Source organism: Aquarana catesbeiana, linkage group LG06, assembly GCF_042186555.1.
Source record: "Aquarana catesbeiana isolate 2022-GZ linkage group LG06, ASM4218655v1, whole genome shotgun sequence".
NCBI lineage: Eukaryota > Metazoa > Chordata > Amphibia > Anura > Ranidae > Aquarana > Aquarana catesbeiana.
Window position 1 is genome coordinate 106,643,594 of NC_133329.1, and position 26,560 is coordinate 106,670,153.

Genomic DNA, 26,560 nt, shown 5'->3' on the forward strand with positions numbered 1-26,560 from the left:
AGTTCTGCAAGGTACTGGCGTATTAACTGCCTTGTTGCCAGGGGACTTCACACTGCAGAGAGGTGTGCTGCTGAAATTACTGGCAATGAGAACGTTAAGCTCCACTGCAGAAGCAGGAGGGGGAAAAATAAGATTTCAGCATGTGTAAAAATGGCACAAGAAGATAACATGTTCTATACTTCTCCTCTGACGTTGGATGTTGTTTACCGTTCCCAACTATTGAATGACTGGTAGTGCTTGGTGGTTGGGGGGGTGAAGTGAAAGATTTGAAGAATCTCTTAGGGAGAAATGGGGGGGGCGGGAGAAAGGATTTGAAAAGGGAAGGAGGGGCAAGGATGAGGAGGGAGAGACAAGCGAAAAGGCGAAGATTGTCTATAAAAGAAGGGGGGTAACCTCGCTGGCGCTGAATGACAGGGAGGTGATCTAGATGCTCCTCTCTCATTAAACATTCCTAAGAGAATCAGGCTGAGCGAGAGGGACAGAGAAGAGACGGCTGCTAGGACCAGACCGCAGGAGCGATGCTGGGGCTTCTCTGGTATCCTTTGAACATTAGAAAATGGATAGAAGGAAAATGCAATGGTTGTTGTTTGTGCATGAGTGAGACGGGGAGACAAATTGTGGTATTGAGGTGGTGGTGGTGGTGGGGGGGGGTGGCACTGCAGACCCGGGGCTCAGGTAGACGTGATGTCATGGAGTCACAGGTACAGGTTTGAGAAGATACACTTTTGCTACCTTTATAACTTGAACCATAGAGACATCCAGCACAGCGGCATGCCCTATGCTCCGACCATTACTGTTTTAACTCTTTTGCTGCTGGAAAAAAAAGAAAAGGTTGCAGGAATGATATTTCATGCAGAACATCTGCGCTATTGCCCCAGCTTTCCTCCCTCTTGTTACAATACAGATAGCGACATTACAGATAACAGTAACATGGTCAACCTCTGCATCTTGCCCCCCTGCTTGAGTTGATTACTCATCCAACCCTGCTGTTAAAATAGTCTGCGGAGGTATTTGTAGGGCAGAAATCAGAACTGAGGTTCACAGGAACAGTGAAAATAGATCTATATATCTTTATTATATATCCCCCCCCCCCCCCCCTCCAAAAGTCAGCCTGTCTTGGTGGAGGTGATCTCCATACCAGATTGCAGACGTTTCCAGGAGCAATTATATGCTTTGCGCCAGCCGAGTGATGGTGGCAGGAGCAGTCAGTGGTTAAAATTCTGTGAATGTCTGTGTGACTTCATGTCTGCTCTGTATGACCGGGAACAAGAGTTTTTTTATAATAAAATGTGCATGTTTTATAGCTGTAAGTGGGAGGTTTATGCTTCGCGAGTGGGAAGTTTTTCTTCCTGCAGGTAAACATCCACCTAGGTTTGTATACATAGGACCTGCATTTTTATGGTTTCATATATTGGTTGTCCATAATAATGGTCTTTAATGTGGCGTTGTGTCTTTGAAGAAAGTTAACATGAATTCTCTATGCTGGAAAATTTTGTGATGTGGGAAATTTGTGCCCTGATAATGCTCAGTGTTTATGTCCTGATGTCTGTGAGTGAGGAAGATATGTCCTGATGTCTGTGAGTGAGGAAGATATGTCCTGATGTCTGTGAGTGAGGAAGATATATCCTGATGTCTGTGAGTGAGGAAGATATGTCCTGATGTCTGTGAGTGAGGAAGATATGTCCTGATGTCTGTGAGTGAGGAAGATATGTCCTGATGTCTGTGAGTGAGGAAGATATATCCTGATGTCTGTGAGTGAGGAAGATATGTCCTGATGTCTGTGAGTGAGGAAGATATATCCTGATGTCTGTGAGTGAGGAAGATATATCCTGATGTCTGTGAGTGAGGAAGATATATCCTGATGTCTGTGAGTGAGGAAGATATGTCCTGATGTCTGTGAGTGAGGAAGATATATCCTGATGTCTGTGAGTGAGGAAGATATATCCTGATGTCTGTGAGTGAGGAAGATATATCCTGATGTCTGTGAGTGAGGAAGATATATCCTGATATCTGTGAGTGAGGAAGATATATCCTGATGTCTGTGAGTGAGGAAGATGTGTCCTGATGTCTGTGAGTGAGGAAGATATATCCAGATGTCTGTGAGTGAGGAAGATATGTCCAGATGTCTGTGAGTGAGGAAGATATATCCTGATGTCTGTGAGTGAGGAAGATATGTCCAGATGTCTGTGAGTGAGGAAGATATGTCCTGATGTCTGTGAGTGAGGAAGATATGTCCTGATGTCTGTGAGTGAGGAAGATATGTCCTGATGTCTGTGAGTGAGGAAGATATGTCCTTATGTCTGTGAGTGAGGAAGATGTGTCCTGATGTCTGTGAGTGAGGAAGATATATCCTGATGTCTGTGAGTGAGGAAGATATATCCAGATGTCTGTGAGTGAGGAAGATGTGTCCTGATGTCTGTGAGTGAGGAAGATATGTCCTGATGTCTGTGAGTGAGGAAGATGTGTCCTGATGTCTGTGAGTGAGGAAAATCTGTCCTGATGTCTGTGAGTGAGGAAGATATGTTCTGATGTCTGTGAGTGAGGAAGATGTGTCCTGATGTCTGTGAGTGAGGAAGATATATCCTGATGTCTGTGAGTGAGGAAGATATATCCAGATGTCTGTGAGTGAGGAAGATGTGTCCTGATGTCTGTGAGTGAGGAAGATGTGTCCTGATGTCTGTGAGTGAGGAAGATGTGTCCTGATGTCTGTGAGTGAGGAAGATATGTCCAGATGTCTGTGAGTGAGGAAGATATGTCCAGATGTCTGTGAGTGAGGAAGATATGTCCTGATGTCTGTGAGTGAGGAAGATATGTCCTCATGTCTGTGAGTGAGGAAGATGTGTCCTGATGTCTGTGAGTGAGGAAGATGTGTCCTGATGTCTGTGAGTGAGGAAGATGTGTCCTGATGTCTGTGAGTGAGGAAGATATGTCCTTATGTCTGTGAGTGAGGAAGATGTGTCCTGATGTCTGTGAGTGAGGAAAATCTGTCCTGATGTCTGTGAGTGAGGAAGATATGTCCTGATGTCTGTGAGTGAGGAAGATGTGTCCTGATGTCTGTGAGTGAGGAAAATCTGTCCTGATGTCTGTGAGTGAGGAAGATATGTCCTGATGTCTGAGAGTGAGGAAGATATTTCCTGATGTCTGTGAGTGAGGAAGATATGTCCTGATGTCTGTGAGTGAGGAAGATATGTCCAGATGTCTGTGAGTGAGGAAGATGTGCTCTGATGTCTGTGAGTGAGGAAGATATGTCCTGATGTTTGTAGGTAAGGAAGATATGTCCTGATGTCTGTGAGTGAGGAAGATATGTCCTGATGTCTGAGAGTGAGGAAGATATTTCCTGATGTCTGTGAGTGAGGAAGATATGTCCTTATGTCTGTGAGTGAGGAAGATGTGTCCTGATGTCTGTGAGTGAGGAAGATGTGTCCTGATGTCTGTGAGTGAGGAAAATCTGTCCTGATGTCTGTGAGTGAGGAAGATATTTCCTGATGTCTGTGAGTGAGGAAGATATGTCCTGATGTTTGTAGGTAAGGAAGATGTGTCCTGATGTCTGTGAGTAAGGAAGGCATGTGTCCTTATGCCGTGAGTGATAAAGACATGTGTCCTGATATGAGTGTGGAAGATGTGTCCCAATGTTTGTAAATGAGGAAGGCATGTTTTGATGTTTGTGAATGAGGAAGATCTGTTCTGATGTCTGTGAGTGAGGAAGATATTGTTTGACGCATAGAATAACTCCATAACAGATACAGTGCCTTGCAAAAGTATTCACCCCCTTGGATTTTTACCTATTTTGTTACATTACAGCCTTAAGTTCAATGTTTTTTTTAATCTGAATTATATGTGATGGATCAGAACACAATAGTCTAAGTTGGTGAAGTAAAATTAGAAATATATATATACAATAAACTATTTTTCAGTATTAAAAAACTGATAATTGGCATGTGCGTATGTATTCACCCCCTTTGTTATGAAGCCCATAAAAAGCTCTGGTGCAACCAATTACCTTCAGAGGTCACATAATTAGTGAAATGATGTCCACCTGTGTGCAATCTAAGTGTCACATGATCTGTCATTACATATACACACCTTTTTGAAAGGCCCCAGAGGCTGCAACACCTAATCAAGAGGCACCACTAACCAAACACTGCCATGAAGACCAAGGAACTCTCCAAACAAGTAAGGGACAATGTTGTTGAGAAGTACAAGTCAGGGTTAGGTTATAAAAAACATATCCAAATCTTTGATGATCCCTAGGAGCACCATCAAATCTATCATAACCAAATGGAAAGAACATGGCACAACAGCAAACCCGCCAAGAGACGGGCGCACACCAAAACTCACGGACCGGGCAAGGAGGGGATTAATCAGAGAGGCAGCACAGAGACATAAGGTAATCCTGGAGGAGCTGCGGAGTTCCACAGCAGAGACTGGAGTATCTGTACATAGGACGACAATAAGCCGTACGCTCCATAGAGTTGTGCTTTATGGCAGAGTGGCCAGAAGAAAGCCATTACTTTCAGCAAAAAACAAAATGGCACGTTTTGAGTTTGCGAAAAGGCACGTGGGAGACTCCCAAAATATATGGAGGATATATGGAGGAAGGTGCTCTGGTCTGATGAGACTGAAATTGAACTTTTTGGCCATCAAAGAAAATGCTATGTCTGGCGCAAACCCAACACATCACATCACCCATAGAACACCATCCCCACAGTGAAACATGGTGGTGGCAGCATCATTCTGTGGGGATGTTTTTCAGCAGTCGGGACTGGGAAACTGGTCGGAGTTGAGGAAAAGATGGATGGTGCTAAATACAGGGATATTCTTGAGCAAAACCTGTACCACTCGGTGTGTGATTTGAGGCTAGGATGGAGGTTCCCCTTCCAGCAGGACAATGACCCCAAACACACTGCTAAAGCAACACTTGAGTGGTTTAAGGGGAAACATGTAAATGTGTTGGAATGGCCTAGTCAAAGCCCAGACCTCAATCCAATAGAATATCTGTGGTCAGATTGCTGTTCACAAGCGCAAACCATCCAACTTGAAGGAGCTGGAGCAGTTTTGCATGGAGAAGTGGGAAGAAATCCCAGTGGTAAGATGTGGCAAGCTCATAGAGACTTATCCAAAGCGACTTGGAGCTGTGATAGCCACAAAAGGTGGCTCTACAAAGTATTGACTTTAGAGGGGTGAATAGTTATGTACATAGACTTTTTCTGTTATTTTGTCCTATTTGTTGTTTGCTTCACAATTAAAAAAAAAAAAACATCTTCAAAGTTGTGGGCATGTTCTGTAAATTAAATGATGCAAATTCTCAAACAATCCATGTAAATTCCAGGTTGTGAGGCAACAAAACACAAAACATGCCAAGGGGAGTGAATACTTTTGCAAGGTACTGTATGTGAATGATGAAGTCATACGTTCTGATATTTATGGGTGATGAAGACATGTGTCCTGATATTTATGAGTGAGGAAGACGTGTGTTCTGATGTCTGTGAGGGAAGAAGATGTGTCCTGATGTCTGTGAGTGAGGAAGATGTGTCCCATGTGAGGAAGATGTGTCCCAAGATGTGCTCTGTGGTCTGATCACTGTGTATATGGCGGCTCTGTGGTCTGATCAATGTGTATGTGGAAGCTCTGTGGTCTGATCACTGTATGCGGGGGGAGCTCTGTGGTCTGATCACTGTGTATGTGGTGGGAGCTCTGCGGTCTGATCACTGTGTATGTGGGATCTCTGTGGTCTGATCACTGTGTATGTGGGATCTCTGTGGTCTGATCACTGTGTATGTGGGAGCTCTGTGGTCTGATCACTGTGTATGTGGGAGCTCTGTGGTCTGATCACTGTGTATGTGGGAGATCTGTGGTCTGATCACTGTGTATGTGGGAGATCTGTGGTCTGATCACTGTGTATGTGGGAGATCTGTGGTCTGATCACTGTGTATGTGGGAGCTCTGTGGTCTGATCACTGTGTATGTGGGAGATCTGTGGTCTGATCACTGTGTATGTGGGAGATCTGTGGTCTGATCACTGTGTATGTGGTGGGAGCTCTGTGGTCTGATCACTGTGTATGTGGGAGATCTGTGGTCTGATCACTGTGTATGTGGTGGGAGCTCTGTGGTCTGATCACTGTGTATGTGGGAGATCTGTGGTCTGATCACTGTGTATGTGGGATCTCTGTGGTCTGATCACTGTGTATGTGGGAGCTCTGTGGTCTGATCACTGTGTATGTGGGAGCTCTGTGGTCTGATCACTGTGTATGTGGGAGCTCTGTGGTCTGATCACTTTGTATGTGGGAGCTCTGTGGTCTGATCACTGTGTATGTGGGAGCTCTGTGGTCTGATCACTGTGTATGTGGGAGCTCTGTGGTCTGATCACTGTGTATGTGGGAGATCTGTGGTCTGATCACTGTGTATGTGGTGGGAGCTCTGTGGTCTGATCACTGTGTATGTGGGAGATCTGTGGTCTGATCACTGTGTATGTGGTGGGAGCTCTGTGGTCTGATCACTGTGTATGTGGGAGCTCTGTGGTCTGATCACTGTGTATGTGGAAGATCTGTGGTCTGATCACTGTGTATGTGGTGGGAGCTCTGTGGTCTGATCACTGTGTATGTGGGAGCTCTGTGGTCTGATCACTGTGTATGTGGGAGCTCTGTGGTCTGATCACTGTGTATGTTTGAGCTCTGTGGTCTGATCACTGTGTATGTGGGAGCTCTGTGGTCTGATCACTGTGTATGTGGCAGAAGAGTACTTGATACGTTTAAACCAAACACAAAGGGAAAAGTAGGAATGCATACAACATTTATGTCTGGCCCCTCCGGACTCCAGAACAAAACTGGGGATGTTCCAGCTCAGTGTACCAGCAAATTTGAATACATAAGGGTATCAAAACTGCATTTATAGACAGATTTGTTTTATTGTTTACACACAGTCTGTAAAAAAATTGCAGGCTGATTCAAGCTATTCAAGTCCATGAAAAAAAAATATAAATGAAAAAAAAAACATTTTTCATAATTTTCACGTTATTGGTTGTTTATTCATCGTATATTCATTTATACTTTGGACTTCATAGGTTTACATTCATATATGATTTTTGCACTGTATGCAGGGCCGGATTAAGAACATCATGGGCCCGGTGCTGAGAATTTTGGTGTAGCTTTTTATTAAAAAAAATAAAATAAAAATGCAAACAATTTTTTGTTAAAACAAATTCAATAGAGAGAGGGAGGATGAGAGAGAGAGGGGGGATGAGAGCGATATAGAGAGAGAATGCGCATGAGCATGCGTAGGAGTGACAGCAACGCAGCCCGGCCAAGGCAAGTGACTGAAGGCACAGAACCCAGAAGGAAGACCGGGTGAGGATGGAAGTGCCCGGGAGCCACTGGATTGATCACAGCGCTGGAGGGCTCAGTCTGACAGGTAAGTGTACCCTAATGTGCTAATATGCTGTGCATACTAGTACATTATGGCATAACCTACCTCAGGACCTCTAAAAAGTAGTAATGTTAGCAAAGTTTACTACCGCTTTAATATCAAAGGATTCCAGGAGCCTCTCATGGGGCCCCCTACTGACCTGGTGGCTCTTGGGCAGTGCCCAAGTGCAAAGTTGCCAACATTTCAAAAATATTTTCAGGGACACTTTTTTTACCAGCTGTATATTTGGAATAGCTGACATCCCCTATGTTCCTCTATAAATCACAGTAGTAATCACAAAATTAAATGAGTACTAATAATGGGCAGAACAAATATGAGGACTGAGAAGATTTCCTTTAGTTGAACTAACAAAAGTGTGCCCATCCTAGAGCTGGTAACATTGAGGATATTCAATATAAATTTAAAGAACTGTTTTTGTGAGTAAGAGGCATGGGGAGGAGTATGGATGGTATAAAAGTGGGGCGTATGTGCAGGTGAGGGAGAGGAATGTGGAGGGTATAATAGTGGGCACTATGTAAAGGAGAGGAGTGTGGAGGGTATGGCAGTGGGCACTATGTACAATAGAGAAGTGTGGAGGGTATGCCAGTGGGCAGTATGTACAGGAGAGGAGTGTGGAGGGTATGATGGGGGCAGTATGTACAGGAGAGGAGTGTGCAGGGTATGATAGGGGCAGTATGTACAGGAGAGGAGTGTGGAAGGTATTATGGGGGCAGTATGTACAGGAGAGGAGTGTGGAGAGAAAGACAGTTGGCAGTATGTACAAGAGAGGAGTGTGGAGGGTATGACAGCTGGCAGTATATACAGGAATGGAGTGTGGAGGGTATGATGGGGCAGTATGTACAGGAGAAGAGTGTGGAGGGTATCACAGTGGGCGGTATGTACAGGAGAGGAGTGTGGACGGTATGATAGTAGGCAGTATGCACAGGAGTGGAGTGTGGAGGGTATGACAGTGGGCAGTATGCACAGGAGAGGAATGTGGAGGGTATGACATTGAGCAGTATGTCTAGGAGAGGAGTGTGTAGGGTATGACAGTGAGCAGTATGTATCGGAGAGGAGTGTGGAGGGTATGACAGAGGGTAGTATGTACAGGAGAGTTGTGTGGAGGGTATGACAATGGGCAGTATGTACAGGAGAGAAGTGTGGAAGGTATGACAGTGAGCAGTATGTACAGGAGAGGAGTGTGGAGGGCATGACAGTGGGCAGTATGTACAGGAGAGGAGTGTGGAGGGTATGACAGAGGGCAGTATGTACAGGAGAGGAGTGTGGAGGGCATGACAGTGGGCAGTATGTAGAGGAGAGGAGTGTGGAGGGTATGACAGAGGGCAGTATGTACAGGAGAGGAGTGTGGAGGGTATGACAGTGGGCACTATGTATAGGAGAGGAGTGTGGAGGGTATGACAGTGGGCACTATGTACAGATGAGGAGGATAAAGGAATCTGGGGCGGAAAAATGTAAAGGTTTGTGGAAGGATGCTTAAGGACTGCGTAGTGGTTAAGCGGCCCATACATGGATTGAAATTAAACCAATTAAGCAGAGACCAGCCATAGTCGATCTATGTATGAGCTAGCTGGTTGTGCATAAGTCAATCTATTAATCAACTTGAGTACAACCAGCCTGTCAGGTTTTTCCCCAAACAATCAGTGCTGCCAGCTATAGTTAGCAACACTGATCATTGTATTCTGTGGGTTGGGAAGGCTCCCCACTGGCAGAACACAATAACACTGCGAGAGTGATTCCCTCATCCACAGGTCATCAGGTGAGAGGGTGTGTGGGGACAGGCTGGGGAGAGAGTTCTCTCAGTAGGGGGGGTGTGAGGTGGTCATGGAGGGATATCAATCAGCGGTTGGGGGGGAGTAACTGGGAGTGATATCTTTTGGAGTATGGTCTGTCATCTGCAGATTGGGAAATGGTCACCTGGGATATAAGTTGAAGGGAGGTGGCTAACATGGAAAGTGGCTGAGGAGTGACCTGGTTGGTGGTAAGTGTGAAATGGATGATGTGTTTCAAGTTTCTTCCAAAAGTGATCTGTAGTGGATTGCTTTTCAACGAGTGGCATGGTAGCAGCTGACAGGTGTTCATGAGGTGCTACTGCCGCCTCCTTGTTTTTTTTACATTGCTGAATGGTAGTTTTACATTGTTGGACTATGCTGCTACTGCGAGCGAGTTTGGCTTGCAGTTGCAGAGTGGCCCTATTGAAATCAATAGGCGAGTTTGACAGGCGGTGCTGCCTGTCAAACTCTGCAGGCTCCAAGCTGTCCATTGAGCTCAGTGCCTCTGACAAGAAGTGAGGAGAGGCACTGTGAGCTCATCCTCTCAGTCTGCTGCAAACAGTGTGTGCCAGCTTGTATGTAAAAGAGAAGTATGTTTTTGTTTTTTTTTTTACATTCATACTTACCTAGGCGGATGCAGCATCAGTCCGATGCTGCAGCTGTCCCCCGCCGTCTCTGCTCTGAGAACCGAGCCACTGAACACCGCTGATGGCTCAGATCTCACAGATCCCCGAGAGGAGAGCTGCAGACTGTTAGTCAGCAGCTCTCCTCACCGCTCCTCCACACTCATTGGAGCACTGAGCTGTGGAGGGGCGAGGAAGATATGTCCTGATGTCTGTGAGTGAGGAAGATGTGTCCTGATATTTGTGAGTGAGGAAGATATGTCCTGATGTCTGTGAGGGAAGAAGATATGTCCTGATGTCTGTGAGGGAAGAAGATATGTCCTGATGTCTGTGAGTAAGGAATACAAGCGTCCTGTTGTCTGTGAGCGTGAAAGACATGTATCCTTATGTAAGTGAGTGAAGAACACATGTGTCCTGATGTATGTGAGTGATGAAGTCATATGTCCTGATATTTATGAGTGATAAAGACATATGTCCTGATATGTACAGTATGAGTGATGAAGAAGACGTGTCCTGATGTCTGTGAGTGAGGAAGATGTTTCCTGATTTCTGTGAGTGAGGAAGACGTGTCCTGATGTCTATGAGTGAAGAAGACCTGTCCTAATGTCTGTGAGTGAGGAAGATCTGTTCTGATGTCTGTGAGTGAGGAAGACGTGTCCTGATGTCTGCGAGTGAGGAAGACGTGTCCTGATGTCTGTGAGTGAGGAAGATATGTCCTGATGTCTGTGAGTGAGGAAGACATTATGGCGGCCATATCGGACACTTTTGACACTATCTTGGGACCATTGGCATTTATACAGCGATCAGTGCTATAAAAATGCACTGATTACTGCAGGAATCTTCAAACTATGGCTCTCCAGTTGTTGCGGAACTACACATCCCATGAGGCATTGTACAACTCTGACATTCACAGACATAACTAGGCATGATGGGAATTGTAGTTCCTGAACAACTGGAGGGCCGTAGTTTGAAGACCCCTGGATTACTCTGTAAATGTCACTGGCAGGGAAGGAGTTAACACTAGGGGGCAATCAAGGGGTTAAGTGTGTTCCCTATGTGTGTGTTCTAACTGTGGGGGATGGGACTGACTATAGGAGACGACAGATCATGGTTCCCAGCTCGTAGGAACTCACGATCTCTCTCTCCTCACAGAACTGGGATGTGTGTGTTTACACACACACGTCCCTGTTTTGCCTCTCGTGCCCATGATTGCTTGTGGCCGGCAGTCATCGCGACCGAAGGTCACGAGCATTGGCACCCCCGCTGTGCAGCGGGCGCGCCGACCTGCTATCCCGCTTAAAGGGACCAACGTACAGCTATGACAGTTCGCAGGATCATGCCGACCCGCCGCAGTATAATGACGGAAGCTGGTCAGCAAGTGGTTAAATTACACACAGGAGGAATTTATTTACTTAGTCGGTGACTTAGTTAGGGGTATCAGAGTAAAGGGGGATGAATACAAATGCACACCACACTTTTCATTTGAAAACCATTTATCATTTTTCTTTCACTTCACAATTATGTGCCACTTTGTGTTGGTCTATCACATAAAATCCCAATAAAATACATTTACGTTTTTGGTTGTAACATGGCAAAATGTGGAAAATTTCAAGGGGTATGAATACTTTCTCAAGGCACTGTACAGCTTTTCTGTGAAGACCTCAGAGGTTATTAGAGAACCTTAGTGAACAAACAGCATCATAAAGGCCAAGGAAAACACCAGACAGGTCAGGGATAAAGTTGTGGAGAAGCTTAAAGCAGGGTTAGGTTATAAAAACATATCCCAAGCTTTGTACGTCTCACGGAGCACTGTTCAATCCATCATCTGAAAATGGAAAGAGTATGGCACAACTGCAAATCTACCAAGACATGGCCGTCCACCTAAACTGACAGGCCGGGCAAGGGGAGCATTAATCAGAGAAGCAGCCAAGAGGTCCATGGTAACTCTGGAGGAGCTGCAGAGATCCACAGCTCAGATGGGAGAATCTGTCCACAGGACAACTATTATGCCGCGTACACATGATCAGAAAAAACTTGAATGGTTTTTTCCGACGGTATTCTGCCCAAGTTTGCCTTCCATACACACGGTCACACAAAAGTTCTCTGAACTTTCGACCTTCAAGAACGCGGTGACTACGACGAGCCGAGAAAATTAAGTTCAATGCTTCCGAGCATGCATCGAATTGTTTCCCAGCATGCGTGATTTTTTGCGCGACCGAATTGCATACAGACGAACGCATTTTCGGATAGGAACTTTTTCTGACCGAAAAATAGAGAACCTGTTCTCAATCTTTTGCTGGCTGGAATTCAGCCAGCAAAAGTCCGATAGAGCATACACATGGTCGGAATTTCTGACCAAAAGCTCACATCCGACTTTTTCTGGCAGAATTTCTGATCGTGTGTATGGGGCATTAGTTGTGCACTCCAGAAATCTGGCCTTTATGGAAGAGTGGCAAGAAAAAAGTCATTGTTGAAAGAAAGCCATAAGAGCATCCATTTTCAGTTTGTGAGAAGCCATGTGGAGGACACAGCAAACATGTGGAAGAAGGTGCTCTGGTCAGATGAGACCAACATTGAACTTTTTGGTCAAAAAGCAAAATGTGTGGCTGAAAACTAGTACTGCACATCACCCTAAACACATCATCCCCACCATGAAACATGATGGTGGTCATTGAGTTGGCCCACCGTTTGCAGCTATAACAGCTTCCACTTTTCTGGGAAGGCTGTTCCACAAGGTTTAAGAGTGTGTCTATGGGAATGTTTGACCATATTTCCAGAAGCGCATTTGTAAAGTCAGGCACTGATGTGGAGGAGAAGGCCTGGCTTGCAGTCTCCACTCTAATTCATCCCAAAGGTGTTCTCTAAGGTTGAGGTCAGAACTCTGTACAGGCCAGTTTTTATGGACCTTGATTTGTGCACTAGACCAAATCATTTGGTGGAGGGGGGATTATGGTGTGGGGTTGTTTTTCAGGGGTTGGGCTTGGCCCCTTAGTTCCAGTGAAGGGATCTCTTAAGACGTCAGCATACCAAGACATTTTAGACAATTTCATGCTCCTAATTTTGTGGGAACAGTTTGGGGATGATCCTGTTCCAACATGACTGAACACTGGTGCACAAAGCAAGGTTCATAAAGACATGAATGAGCGAGTTTGGGGTGGAGGAACTTGACTGGCCTGCACAGAGTCCTGACTTCAACCCAACAGAACACCTTTAGGATGAATTAGAGCAAAGACTGCGAGCCAGGCCTTCTCGTCCAACATCAGTGCCTGACCTCACAAATGCGCTTCTGGATGAATGGTCAAACATTCCCATACATACACTCCTAAACCTTGTGGACAGCCTTCCCAGAAGAGTTGAAGCTGTTATAGCTGCAAAGGGTGGGCCAACTTAATATTGAACCCTACAGACTAGGACTGGGAAGCCATTAAAGGTCATGTGCATGTAAAGGCAGGCGTCCCAATACTTTTAACAATATAGTATTATTAGATTGTATATATTTTCAGTTCTTTCTTTGGCAAATGTTGCGGCTCCTGACATTGTTAAATGTCTCAACTAAACTATAAATAGATAAATAAAAAAATTCCTGGAAATTGTCTTTAAAGCCTGCGCAATAAAACAAATATAATCGCATGAAACAATAGACGATAGATTTGATGAAATAAGAATTTTTAAAGCAGAAGCAGATTTAATAAAAAAAGAGTTAAAAAGGCCTGACACCCATGGAGTGTTCACATAGCAACTGACAGCTCTACTTATGCCCCACTAGTATAATAAGGCAGCGCTGATCCATATCGCCAACTCGCCCTACAGAGGCTTATCACAAACTAAAGGGATTCAGTTTAAAGAACATTTTCATCTCTTCTTGTTTGTAATATACGATAATTTAACATATCAAAAATTTGTGGAATGGCAACTGACAGAAGCAGAGTGCATTTTGACTGGAGAGGAAGGTGGGTCAGGATGTTGTATTGGTTTTTCTTCTGTATTTTTTTTCATTTTGAAGGATGACATATGTTTTAAATAATATGCATAGTAAATATTCTAGTGGTCATAAACAGGGGTCTGCGTCTGTAGCAATCTAAACTGGATTTGATTTCGTGTGCACCTTTTGCTAAGTTGTGAGTTGCCTTTTGTAGTATATTTAAATCAGTTTTTATGTATCAGTAAGTACTGATGTGGATGAATTATTACTTAGCTACAGCATTACATCCCTTAATGTGTAGAAGACAATGAAAAGCAATAAATGGGATTTTTAGGGTGCAATACACTATACAAAGATTTCCTTAAACGTAATTTTTTTTTAAACAATAGGTTAAAATATTGTGTCCATATAAAAACAAATGCACTCATTACCTAATTCTTATAGTCCTTAGTCTCAGAGCGGAATTGTACTGGTGGATCCCAACATGTTTCGCCCGTTAGGGCTTCCTCAGGGGATGAAATATCCGCTAAGGATCAGGGCATTTCTGCGGTTACACATAAGTAGCTTGAATTTAGGGTCTTAACTATTCAAAGATGTTCACAAAGATATCTAATCATAAAGGACTCTACGTGACCACAGGAGGCACACAAGGACCAGAAATATATTTTTCTAGAGATCACCACCCCGGGCATGAGGGGTATAGCAGGTGATTTACAAAAGCCGTGCGCCACCAGTAGAGGCGCATGCAGGGGTGGACTGACCATTCGGGCACTGCCCCGCTAAGGGGGCCCATCAGGATTGCCAGCCTCAATAAAACCAGGGACAGTATGTAAAAATCTGTGTTTCTTTAAAAATCCCAAGATTATAGCTGCCCCGCCTCTCCAGTGCCTTTTCAGTGTGTGTATGTGTATTGTGTGTGTGTATACTGTGTGTGTATAATGTATATGTGTGTGTGTGTATACTGTGTGGCCCCATAATCTATTGCCTGGGGGCCCCATAATCTCCTATTGCCCAGGTGCCCCATAATCTTCTTCTATTGCCCGGGGGCCCCATAATCTCCTATTGCCCGGGGGCCTCATGAGTTGTCAGTCCGCCCCTGGGCACACGGCACATTTCCATATTTACGAAATGGTGCGCCGGTATTACAGCGCGAATCCCCCATTTACTATAGCGATCTTGGCTCACGGGAGAATGCAATCTGTGCGCCGCTTTGGATATGGCGCACGGCATCTCCAAATCAATATTGACAGAAGATGGAGGTGCCAATATTATGGGGTGAAGTGAGGAAGTTTAGTAACAACTGCCCAAGTAACAAATATGCCCAAAATAGAATGAGAAAGTAACTTTTTCAGAGAAAGCCTGCTGTGCCTGCAAGTATGTTTAGAACTGCGTGAGATCAATGTAAGCAGTGCGCATGCGCAAGCGGCTGTTGCGCTCGTTCACATGCGTGGCCAAAATCTTAGTAAATGTTAAGCAACGTACATGCAATTGCACGGGTTGAACGGGCGCACCTCTAAACTTGACAATTTATTTTTTACGCTGGTTCACCTTTATGTATTTTTTAAGGAGATTTGCACACAGGTCATGTTAGCATGTTACCTTGCCAACATGTGACATGCACCTTGTTAAAATTATGTAAAAAGACTCTCACTCCTCTAGCTCCTCCTAAAAGGGCATGATAATAAATACATATAAAGAAATAATAATGGTCTAGCACAGGGGTCTTCAAACTACGGCCCTCCAGTTGTTCAGGAACTACAATTCCCATCATGCCTAGTCATGTCTGTGAATGTCAGAGTTTTACAACGCCTCATGGGATGTGTAGTTCCGCAACAGCTGGAGAGCCGTAGTTTGAAGATTCCTGATCACTCTAGCATATCTTGAAAAAAGGTGTTTTTTCATGTGCCTTGTATAATGCCCAAGAAATATCAATAGGAAAATACAAGTGGGTCATGCAACATTTACATTCCAAATTTGGCACTTAAGGTGGTCATGCACTATGCAATCTGATTGGCCAATCTCTGTACAACTCGATATTTAGGCAAAATAGTTAATAGGAAGAAGCACTTGAACAATTAATTCAAATTATAGGAAATCAAACAGGCTCTTGCACCAAATCAAATTTATTTAAGATTGAACTGATTGCAGTGTGTGGTCACCTTTTAAGATCAAGATCTGAAAATATTAATTCATTGGGTTTAGAAACTCTTCTCTGTTATTTGTAATGTATTGAAAGATTTGGGTAAAAAAAAGAAAAAAAAAACATTTCAAAGATATATTAGAAGTGATAGGAATGAGATTAGCATCAAAAGGGTTAATTAACCGAGTACACCTATTAATTGCCTAACAAGACACATCCAATGAGATGAAATTAACCAATTGTATTGGGCGTTCACTATTATCAATGAGAAAACCGCAGTTACCTTAGCGCCAGTTGCAGTTTACATATGAGGGTATTTATTATCGTTATTTTCGCTTCAATGTGCTCCGGTTTGCACGCCCAATTAATGACTTCTCCGGCGCACCAATTATTGTATGAACTGGTGCAGCGCCTTCTTCTTAGTAAATCACCCCCATAGTGTCACTACGCAGAGAACACTTTCATCTGCTGTATGCACTTCCTCTCGTGGCTCCAGCGCCCTAACGGGTGAAACATGTTGGGATCCACCAGTACAATACCTCTATGAGGACTAGAAGGACTATAAGAATTAGGTCATGAGTGCATTTGTTTTTATATGGACACAAAATCTTAACCTATCGTTTAATAAAAATTTTCTTTTAAGGAAATCTTTGCACAATTTTTATGTATGTTTTTGTTAACAAACAGTTTCTAAAAACCCCCAATCTTACCCCCAACTCTCTAATCTGCCCTGACGACCAATTAGTTGTAGACACTACATTAGTAGTCAAGGCCAAAAAGTTATTTTGTAAAATTTGTGAGTGTTTATTATGTGCAACAAACATTACATTTGAATAAAGTTTTCCTTGTTTTCTTAAAATGGAACCTTAGTCAAACCTCTCTTGGTGACCACTTAGAATACAGGGGTAGATCTCTCCAATGAGGACACGAACAATAATTAAAATGTGGTAGAATGTGTAAAAGCGGTATGTTTTTTATGGTTGTCGGTGACCCCTTTGGAAAAATGTCTTCTCTCTTCCTGTTCTCAGAGTAAGGCAAACTCACCCATTCTTTCTGGTTCTTCTCAGTAACGTTAAAGTGAAAGTTCACCCTAGAGTTACTCTACAGACTTGCTTCCCATGATAAAAAAATCAGTTTATAGCTTGAGGTTTTACAATGCATTTCGACCCGGAGTCTTGATCCTATGTTTTTATCAGGTATGCATATCAAACTTCTATCTTCCTCTGACCACACAGGGAGTAGAAACTTCCACAAGGAGGCCATGGATTTAAAAAAAAACTGGCAGAGTTTCTAACTCTCCACCACTTGGCTGAACTAAAGAGGGTTTTGGCTGGAGTTTTATTTTAATGACATGTTGGAACTGTGCTGTGTCTTTCTGGTTGGTTATTCTCTTTAACATAAAATCCATAGCGTCTTCAGTTTTTACTGTCCCGATGTGAACTCTGTCAAGGCTGGAAGCTTTGGTTGTTGAAGGGCAGCTCCGCTGGGCTGTCTCGGGGAATGCGTCCAGGATCATCATCCAACCTGCCCAGACTTTGTGGGCAGAGGGTCAGGTCATTGGCAGATGAACCTCTAGAGTGGCAGCATGTCTTCATTTGGAAAGTTAACGGAATATTTCAGTCTGAGGAAATCACGAGAGGATATCAGACCTGGGCGCAGCACGGGACGGAGAAGTGGGAGCTACTGTTGTACTATCACTCAATCAAGGTATACAATATATCGCACTTGTGGACTATTTACTACCTGTATCCCCCTGAGGAGATTCTTCTCCTTTGTCTTGGTGACTTTGTCACAGGGTTGGAATGTGATGGGAATGCCAAAATGTTACACTTGTCTCCGGAACAGGAAATAATAGGAAATCTCCTCAATGGGACACGGTAAAAAAGCCTGACAGGCATTTTAACCATTGCCTTCTCTATTCAAAAAGAAAAAAAAAAAAATTTTGGATTTTGATATACTGTAAATGCTTGAGTATATGGACTATTAGATCAGTTGTTTGAGCTCAGTTTGTACTTTGATTTTATTCCTCTATGCCTATGCAACTTGATGCAAATGTGTGGTAAACATATCAAACGTAAAGGAAACATTATGGGCATGGGGCTCTGCTTTATGGCACTTTGCAGTGTGACTTTGAGTGTACTGTGATAGTTAGATGTAGAGCCTTTTCCAGCCATGGCAGATCCTCAGGTTTGAGCCTGTCTGTGTAGACTGACTGTGAGTAAGGCTGGTCAGGTTGAAGCAATAGGAGATACCTTGCTATAGCACCCCTGTGCTGTTTTCACACTACTGATTCTCCCTACAGTAGGGGATAATGCTGAGGGACTGAGCCCATGCACTAGGTGGAATGTCACCCTGTCTTGCCACTCATCAGAGACAAAGCATTATCCCACTGCTATTCAAGGGGTCACGTGAACATTGAATATCGGCTTGTTCCCACTGCCCGTCTAGAATGAACTTGTCAGTTTTGCCCCCCCAATATCATCAGCGCCCAGCTGCTTGGGTTTGTGAGTACCTAAGACCTTGCCTCACATTTTGGGCCAAGTTGTTTGCTGCCATGTGGCTGCAGCATGCCTGTACATAAACACAAAGAGATCATTTCTGCTACTATAGGGGGTCCTTGCTTATACTCTACATCTACATAGCTCCCAACTGTCCCTGATTTGGAGGGAATGTCCCTGATTTGGATCAATGTCTCTCTGTCCCTCATTCCACCTCATTTGTCCCTCATTTTGGTCTGATCTATATAGTTGTATATAAATGCACTTTTTATCTTTCAAAAAGTGTTTCCCAGAGCTAAACCTTTCATCCGATTTCTAAACTGCTGCATTTGTACATTTTAAAAGTCAATATAAAAGAATAGCAGTGGTAAAAAAAGTCCTTGTGGATTTAATTAACCTTTTTTTTTGGTCAATTCTCCTTTAAGGGTGTGTGGCAGGGGGCATGTCCTATGCCTACATACATTTGTTAGTAGGTGTCCCTCATTCCCATCTCAAAATGTTGGGAGGTACAGTATGCATGTATCCTTTGAGGAAACCAACGCCTGTGATCTGGATTCCAGTGACCCTTTAGTTATAAGGGTCTGCATCATCTGTTTCTTCTTCAGCTCTGTTAGGTAAGGGGCCCCTACTGCAGTCATTTTAGACTTTGTGGCCTGATTTACTGATATCTTGAGGATGCTGGCTGAGGAGGTTCAAAGTGGGCTCCAGTACCACTCCCTGCAGGTCTAGCTTTGACCTTCCAGAGGCCTTAGAACAGGCCAGTCCACCAGTCGCTATAAACATGTTTGAAACTGATTCTGAGTTTTAACTAAAAAGTTGATGCCCCAGATCAAAATGAAACGAGGAGGAGGGCCAACATGACTGGGGTGTGCAGGCGGAGTATTAGCGGGGTGATTTTTTGAAAGAGGTAGTATTCTTACTGGACTGGAGGGTCCAGGGCATAGAGTGTGTCCTGTAGATGGGTAAAGAGGAGGGGCGATCTTGTCGGAGCTCAGTCAGAGCTTGTGCCACATCAGACAGGTTTCTCCCACCCTCCTTCCCTTGGTTTGCTTTTTGGTTGGTGGGAGCTTCCTGCCTTTTTTGAGGTGCTGGTGGGTGTTTTGTGGGTTCTCTATATTTAGATTTTGGCCGGTCATTTAGTTTCTTTCTGGGTCTGTTTTCATTCTTGGTATAGCAGCGGGCAGGGGGTCTATTGGGTCTTTGAAGGCGGTGCTCGTTCAGAATTGTGGAGAATTATGGGTTGGGCCCATCTTAGATATGGGTGTCCCTTACTATTAATACGTTGGTAACATCGGGTTCTAATTAGGTTGTATCTGGTAATACGTAAGTGGTTAATTGTCCTCGAGGCGGTGTAATGGTGTCCCTTTATTGAGTGGCAAATACAACCAGTTTGACTTACTCACTTATAACCGCGTTTATTGCCATTTACAAGTTGTAAGATGCAAAGATTATAGTATATCTGTAATAATATTTATTTCTTATCTTTGATTAAATCCTTTCTTGGAGTTGCCTTTCTTCTTAAATAAAGAATTTATTTTAAAAATATTATTATAGAGGGTCATATTTGGCCCATATTAATGCAGTGCGTACTACAATGCATTCGCAGGTGCAGCCTGCTTTCTCCATCCTACAGCTGTACAGACCTTTCTTTTACACCTGCTTCAGGTATTTCTCTATGTATACTGGAAGCACTCTAAAGGGTCCTGGGCCCCACCTGAGGCACAACTATTCCCCTGTAAGAGGGGCATTTATAAACGGTTCTGTATACCCAATCATTTCTTTCTACTGGATGTGTGAGTGACTCACATTAACAGGAAAATGACTTCAAAGTAGAGGACTTGCGTGCATTAAAGGATCCTGCTGTTCAGCATTGGGATTACAAGTTCCGGTTTTACTCTGGCAGGAGGTGTCCTCAGTCCTGTGTTTCCTGTGCTTAGTCTGCTATACTGTGGCAGAATGGGGTCAATTTCCCAAAAGGAATCTCTCCACCCCTTTTTTAATTCTTTAATTGAACAGGTGAAAAAATGTCTAGAACCTCATGCTTTAGCTGTAATGGCTTGCTACAATCTTGTAGACTATAGTCCCACATGGACATGTTGTCCATACAGATGCGCAGGGATGACGGTGCCCCTTCAAAACTAAATTTATTTTTGCCTGACCTTTTGAGGGATGTTTTCTAAATAGATCTAGCCTAGATAACACCTTCATGGATCGCATGAAAATTTATATAACATTCCAACCGTTATTGCACGAAACTCCAGGGAGAGGTTACCTGAACTTCACCCTTCTTCACTTCTGCAGCAGGTGCCCCTAGGTCCCCCAGAGCCTAACTCTCAGACTACCCACAGAGCTAAAAGTCGGAAATCGTCCACTGACAATCCTTGACTATGAAGATGTGTCCCCTCTTTTACAGATGTGAAGCTAATCTGTAAATTCTTACTGGTCTATGGGAAGTTTAACCTTTAGGCATTGAGATTCAGAGAGTGCTCCTTGGGTACAAAGGCAAAATCTTTGGCCTCTGTACTCTTTCCAGTTGTGCCTCCTGCCTTTTCTTGTGCCACCACACTGATTGTGACACCTTTCCTGTGTCCCCTGTGTTCCTCTCAACCCTAGTGGTATCTCAGTAACCGTCAATGTCTTATGTCTCCAAAGGGACCTTCTGTCTCACTAGGTCATCTGGGACCAGCCTTGACTGTCCCTCATCTGGTCAGAGATCTGAAGCAGTGGCATACAGGTAAGTGGTTCTTTAATGCCCTCATCATCAGACAAGTTGTATTTCTCCTTTCCTCCCTTACAGGAGTGTTGGGTGTTGAAGGACCATTCTCACAGATGTTACTTTATCCCATCTTCCTGAGTAGTCTGTTTTAATATACCAGGTAGACCTTGGTGTGTCTACTCAGCCTTACCTTCAAGCAGTTGGTAAGGCAGGGAGGTTCTCCCCTGGAATGCCCTTCCTTCCATCCCTTAGCTGCCTTCTGGTCTTACAGAACAGTTGGTTCCATTTACTTTGTAGGATTCTGCCTTCGGCTGGTCTCCTGGGTCAGGCTTTGTTTGACACCGTTGAGATACTACTGTGTATTCACCACCAATAATGGTGAGTAGTCCTTCCTATGTCAGGAAAAGTCTTGTTCCTGTGCAGGATAATGATGTAAGCATTGGTCTCACAGATATTGATATTTTTAGGGGCTGATCATGGACACCAGTTCCTCTCATCTGGTAGCCTCTGATAGATACATAGGGGAAGTTCATGCTTCTACTTATGCCTCAGACCCTGAGCAGCAGGCCAAGGTCCTTCTATGGGCAGCAGGCGGAGTACACTAATCTCCTGTTGCAGGTAACCTCGGAAAGACACGAAGAACCCTTTTTTGAAAGCAGGGGACTCATCAAACTAGGATTAGGCCCTCTTTCAGTGACAGTTTTGATGCATATTGAGGAAGGAACTCAAGTTTCTTGTCTTGTTTTGGCTTCCAACTAGGCATTTGCTTTTGGTTGTATAAAGAAGTCTCCTGTTCATTATAACACACACACTGGTGATTTGCTGGATCTGGGCATTTAGGAGCTTCCTTAGACCTATGGCTAGGCATTAGGGATAGGCAGAATTGCTCTTTAGTAGGGTTCCAGTAGAGTTGCTCTAGAGGTATTTCTCATGTACCAGGGAGGATGTTTTCAGTTATCCTCAGCCCTTCTGGCCATTTCCAACTCAGTCAGCTACCAGAGTATTTATCTCTTCCTTTGCCTACCCTTCTGGAGGTGTTTCCTTGCACCCTGCCCTTTCAGTCATTGTGGGACAAAATTCCTGAGCTGTCTGGCAGACTCAGAAGTCATCGCACCATCTTTGCAGGCTGTTGTTTTGGGTTTCTTCTTGGTCAGCCTCGCCTAGAAAATTAGTTGAGTGACCAGACTTTCAGGTAGACATGGAGTGCTATAGAATTGATCTTCCCAAATTAGGAGTATTAAGGCCTATGGCCTTAACTGAATGATCAGTTTTTTCAAGACTTGTTTTTGTATAGGTTCCCTCGGTGAATCTTAACCACTGCAGGAAACAAAAGCAGACACAAGGGGGACGCAAGAGGGCACAAGAATAATGCCCTGTACACAGGACCAGTTTTGCAGTCGGAATAAACTCTGAAGGTTTTTCCAACGGAATTCCGCTCAAGCTGTCTTGCATACACATGGTCACACCAAATTCCGACCGTCAAGAACGCAGTGACGTACAACACGTACGACGTCTCGTACTTGCTTCAGAGCATGCGTCATTTTTGGTACGTCGGAACAGCATACAGACGGGCGGTTTTCCCGATAGGAATTTGTTCCGTCGGAAAAATATAGAACATGTTCTCTAAGTCTGTCTGAATTTTCAACGTAAAAAGTCCGATGGGGCATATACACGGTCGGAATATACGATGAAAAGCTCCCATCGGACTTTTTCTGTCGGAAATTCCGACCGTGTGTACGGGGCATTAGTGTAGCAGGTTAAAAATGACTGGCTTTTATTAAAAGCCAAATGGCAACTTACATAGATGGTAGATGGTCTACTACCTATTTATGTTGCCATTTGGCTTTTAATAATACCCAGTCATTTTTTACCTGCTACGCTTAGTCTGGCATCCTCTTGTGTCCCTTTTCTTCCCTACAGAGAATTGCTTGCCTCTATGGGGAGCTGCCGCTAATTTTGCTTCTATACATTTGATATATGGACTTTTCATTTATATTACAGACTTTTACAATTAAGAACTTTGTTTTTAGCGAAAAGGGCAGATCTGTTTTTCCAGCGCCATTCATATTTTCCTTTTGTGGACCTTAACCATTGGCCAGTGGGAATGTGTGGTAGCTGTAAGGATTCGTTCAAGCGTGTCCATGGTTGTCCATTTGTGTAAGCAAACTGGAAGTAAATGAGAAAAGCACACAGTTCAAGTTATTTGGAGTATGTTATATAATAGCATTGGGAATTCAAATTAGTTAGGTGGAGTGGAAAAAAATTAACATAGAAAAACAAAAGATAGAAAGGGGGATAGAAAGAAAGTATTGAAGGTAGATAGAGGGGAAGGAAGGAACAAAGGAGCAAGACAATAAAGAGAAGAGTTGCTTGATTACCGTTTGTCTGAAAAGAAACAGCATCTTTGCTTGCACATGCATAGAACGATGGAAGTCAACACATGATCATCCACTAAGCTTTTGCAAATATTTCCTTTCAAAGTGCAATTTCCCTTGCAAAGAGAACAGTCTATTTGCCTTTGGTAAACTAACCCCATTGGGTCATCATGACAGCTAGGGAATTGGCATTTCCTGGAGAGGTTAATAAGAATAGCCTACATAATTGTTCAGTTCAGTAAGTGTCCTTTATTTATACAGTTTCAGAGCTAAGCACTGATCAAATCTAAAGAATACTGGAATCTATATAATTTTGTGTAGCACCCTCTAGTGTGCTAGTAGTGAAGTACAGGCAAATTTATTTGACTCATGGTAAGTGTGAGCTTGGAATCTGGGTCAGTGTTTATTGCAGGTAAGGCTGGATGACTCATACAGGCAGGTCTCTGGTGCCTCCCCCTGATTCTGGAAGTTTGGAGAAATGTCTAGAAGTTAGTGGGAGGAGGCCAGGAGGGTTGTTCTGCATACATGCTGAGGAGACTGTCTTTTGCCTAGGAGGGATCTCTTAGGTCTAGGGAAGACCCCAACGCTAGGCTGAGCTTGGGCTGGCTCAGGAGGATCCATTCAGCAGAGCAGTTTGATTTGGAATCTTGCCTGAGAGCAGTAGGAGCAAGAAGGACAGAGTGAGTACATCAGTACGTCAGCACACCCAGGGATTTTCAAGGGGAGAGACTGCCACATGTAGCAAGCTTTCTAAAGGACAAGGTTGTGCTTAACCCTTTTTATCCTTGCCCTGGAATATCTTCAGAGCAGCCAGGAGGGCTTGTAGTGCCTGCAAACAGTTTAGCTGGGAGCAGTTCTACACAAGTCTACACTCCTGCATGCGGTTTCCCTTATTTATTTTTGTGCTATTTCCAAAAGGGGCTGAGAGCTCCTAGTCTGTAATAGACTTTAGCTACTAATCGACTAAGGCTCGGTTCACACCTATGCGTTTTTTGGTGCTTTTTGGAGAAACGCACTACAGTCCATTTAACATGGTTTCTTATAAGACATGTTCACATCTATGCTTTTTTTCAGCCACTGCACTTTTGAACAGGATCATGGACTTTTTTTTAAAAGCAAAACAATGTTTCTTACACTATGTCAAAAGTATTGGGACACCTGCCTTTTCACGCACATGAACTTTAATGGCATCCCAGTCTTAGTCCATAATATTGAGTTGGCCCACCCTTTGCAGCTATAACAGCTTCAATTCTTCTGGGAAGGCTGTCTACAAGGTTTAGGAGTGTGTCTATGGGAATGTTTGACTATTCTTCCTGAAGCGCATTTGTGACGTCAGACACTGATGTTGGATGAGAAGGCCTGGCTCGCAGTCTTCGCTCTAATTCATCCTAAAGGTATTCTATCGGGTTGAGGTCAGGACTCTGTGCAGGCCAGTCAAGTTCCTCCACCGCAAACTCACTCATCTATGTCTTTATGGACCTTGCTTTGTGCACTGGTGTGCAGTCGGGTTGGAACAGGCTCCTCAAACTGTTCCCACAAAGTTGGGAGCGTGAAACTGTCTAAAATGCCTTGGTATGCCAACGCCTTAAGAGTTCCCTTCAGTGGAACTAAGAGGCCAATCCCAACCCCTGAAAAACAACTTCACACTATAATCCTCCCTCCACCAAATGATTTGGACCAGTGCACAAAGCAAGGTCCATAAAGACATGGATAAGCGAGTTTGGGGTGGAGGAATTTGACTGGCCTGCACAGAGTCCTGACCTCAACCCGATAAAACACCTTTGGGATGAATTAGAGTGGAGACTGCGAGCCAGGCCTTCTTGCCTTGTCTTGCCTGACCTCACAAATGCGCTTCTGGAATAATGGTTAAACATCCCTATAAATACACTCCTAAACCTTGTGGACAACCTTCCTAGAAGAGTTGAAGCTGTTATAGCTACAAAGAGTAGGCCAACTCAATATTGAACCCTACGGACTAAGACTGGGATGCCATTAAAGTTTATGTGCGTGTGAAGGCAGGTGTTCCAATATTTTTGACAATATAGTGTAGGTTCAATAGACTTCAATGGAGGGGCTTCAGAAAAGCATGTAGTGTGTTTTTGCCACGCTTTTACTGTGATTTTGCCACAATTTTCCTTTTTTTTTATCCACCCAACAACAAATTGGCCAAAAAAAAAAAAAAAAAAGCATAAAACATGCAAAATGCTTTAAAAATGCATGTGAAAAATCGCAAAATGCTCTGCAAAAAGTACTGCAGAAAAAGATCAAAGGCAAACTGAATAGGCGTGAACCGAGCCTTAGCCTGAGGAAAGAAAAGAAAGCAGTTTATGATCTTTTTGTACAAAAGAAGGAAGTTGTCCCCTTTTTGTTGTTCTTTGATACAAGTTTTGCATCCTATATAGTTCTCTTCACCCATCCAAGTTGTTACCCCTAATAAAACATAAAAACAAAGCCAAGGGACTGACTTCTTGTGTTTGGATGCAAGTGGAGAATGCGCATTGCCTGGCTGTGCAGGAGTAGGAGAGCCAGTTCCCAGCAGCCCCTGCGGGGGTAGTGCTACATTTGTAATGAGTTTACTTCATAGAACACTAGCAGAAGGATCGGACCAAAAGTAAAATTCAATGGAGTTGCAGTGTCCAGGAATTTTGATAGTGGATAGGTAAGCTAAGGGATTCAAATCTTAGATTTCACCATCTAACTCCCCACAAGAAAAATGACATCAGAAATGTTAATTCTAGCGGCACGCTGTGTTCCTGCGTTCTTATTTGATAAATAATAAATGAGCTCCAGTATGTCATGACACAGTTTGTCTTCCCAAAGGAAAAAAAGTGACATGATATGAGGGTGTAAGTGACAAGAGATGGTTGACACAGTCAGGATCTAAGCCAGTTCTCCTGTCTTGCTAGGGGCGGCTACCTCTCACAACAAGCAACAATGTAACTACTGTGGGAAGATTAGCTCGTGGGGATCACCTTTTCTGAAGGACAGTCAGCAAACGGGCACTTTCTTGAAAATCTGGCGGAAGCCAGGTTTATTTACAAGGAGGTTTGCAAAATAAAAATAAACAAAACAGTAAAGTAAATCCTTGCCGTCCAG

General features: G+C 43.7%; 1 protein-coding gene across 1 annotated transcript in view; it reads left to right on the forward strand.

The window, feature by feature from the left end:
• The first annotated feature begins 325 nt into the window (after nt 1–325).
• LOC141148841 (ankyrin repeat and fibronectin type-III domain-containing protein 1-like) overlaps nt 326–26,560 on the forward strand; it is a 582,481-nt gene continuing 556,246 nt past the window's right edge. The window contains exons 1-2 of the mRNA XM_073636627.1: nt 326–535; nt 17,286–17,582. Of these exons, the coding sequence (XP_073492728.1) occupies nt 17,461–17,582 (122 nt within the window). The 5' untranslated portion in view covers nt 326–535; nt 17,286–17,460. The remainder of the gene's footprint in view (nt 536–17,285; nt 17,583–26,560) is intronic.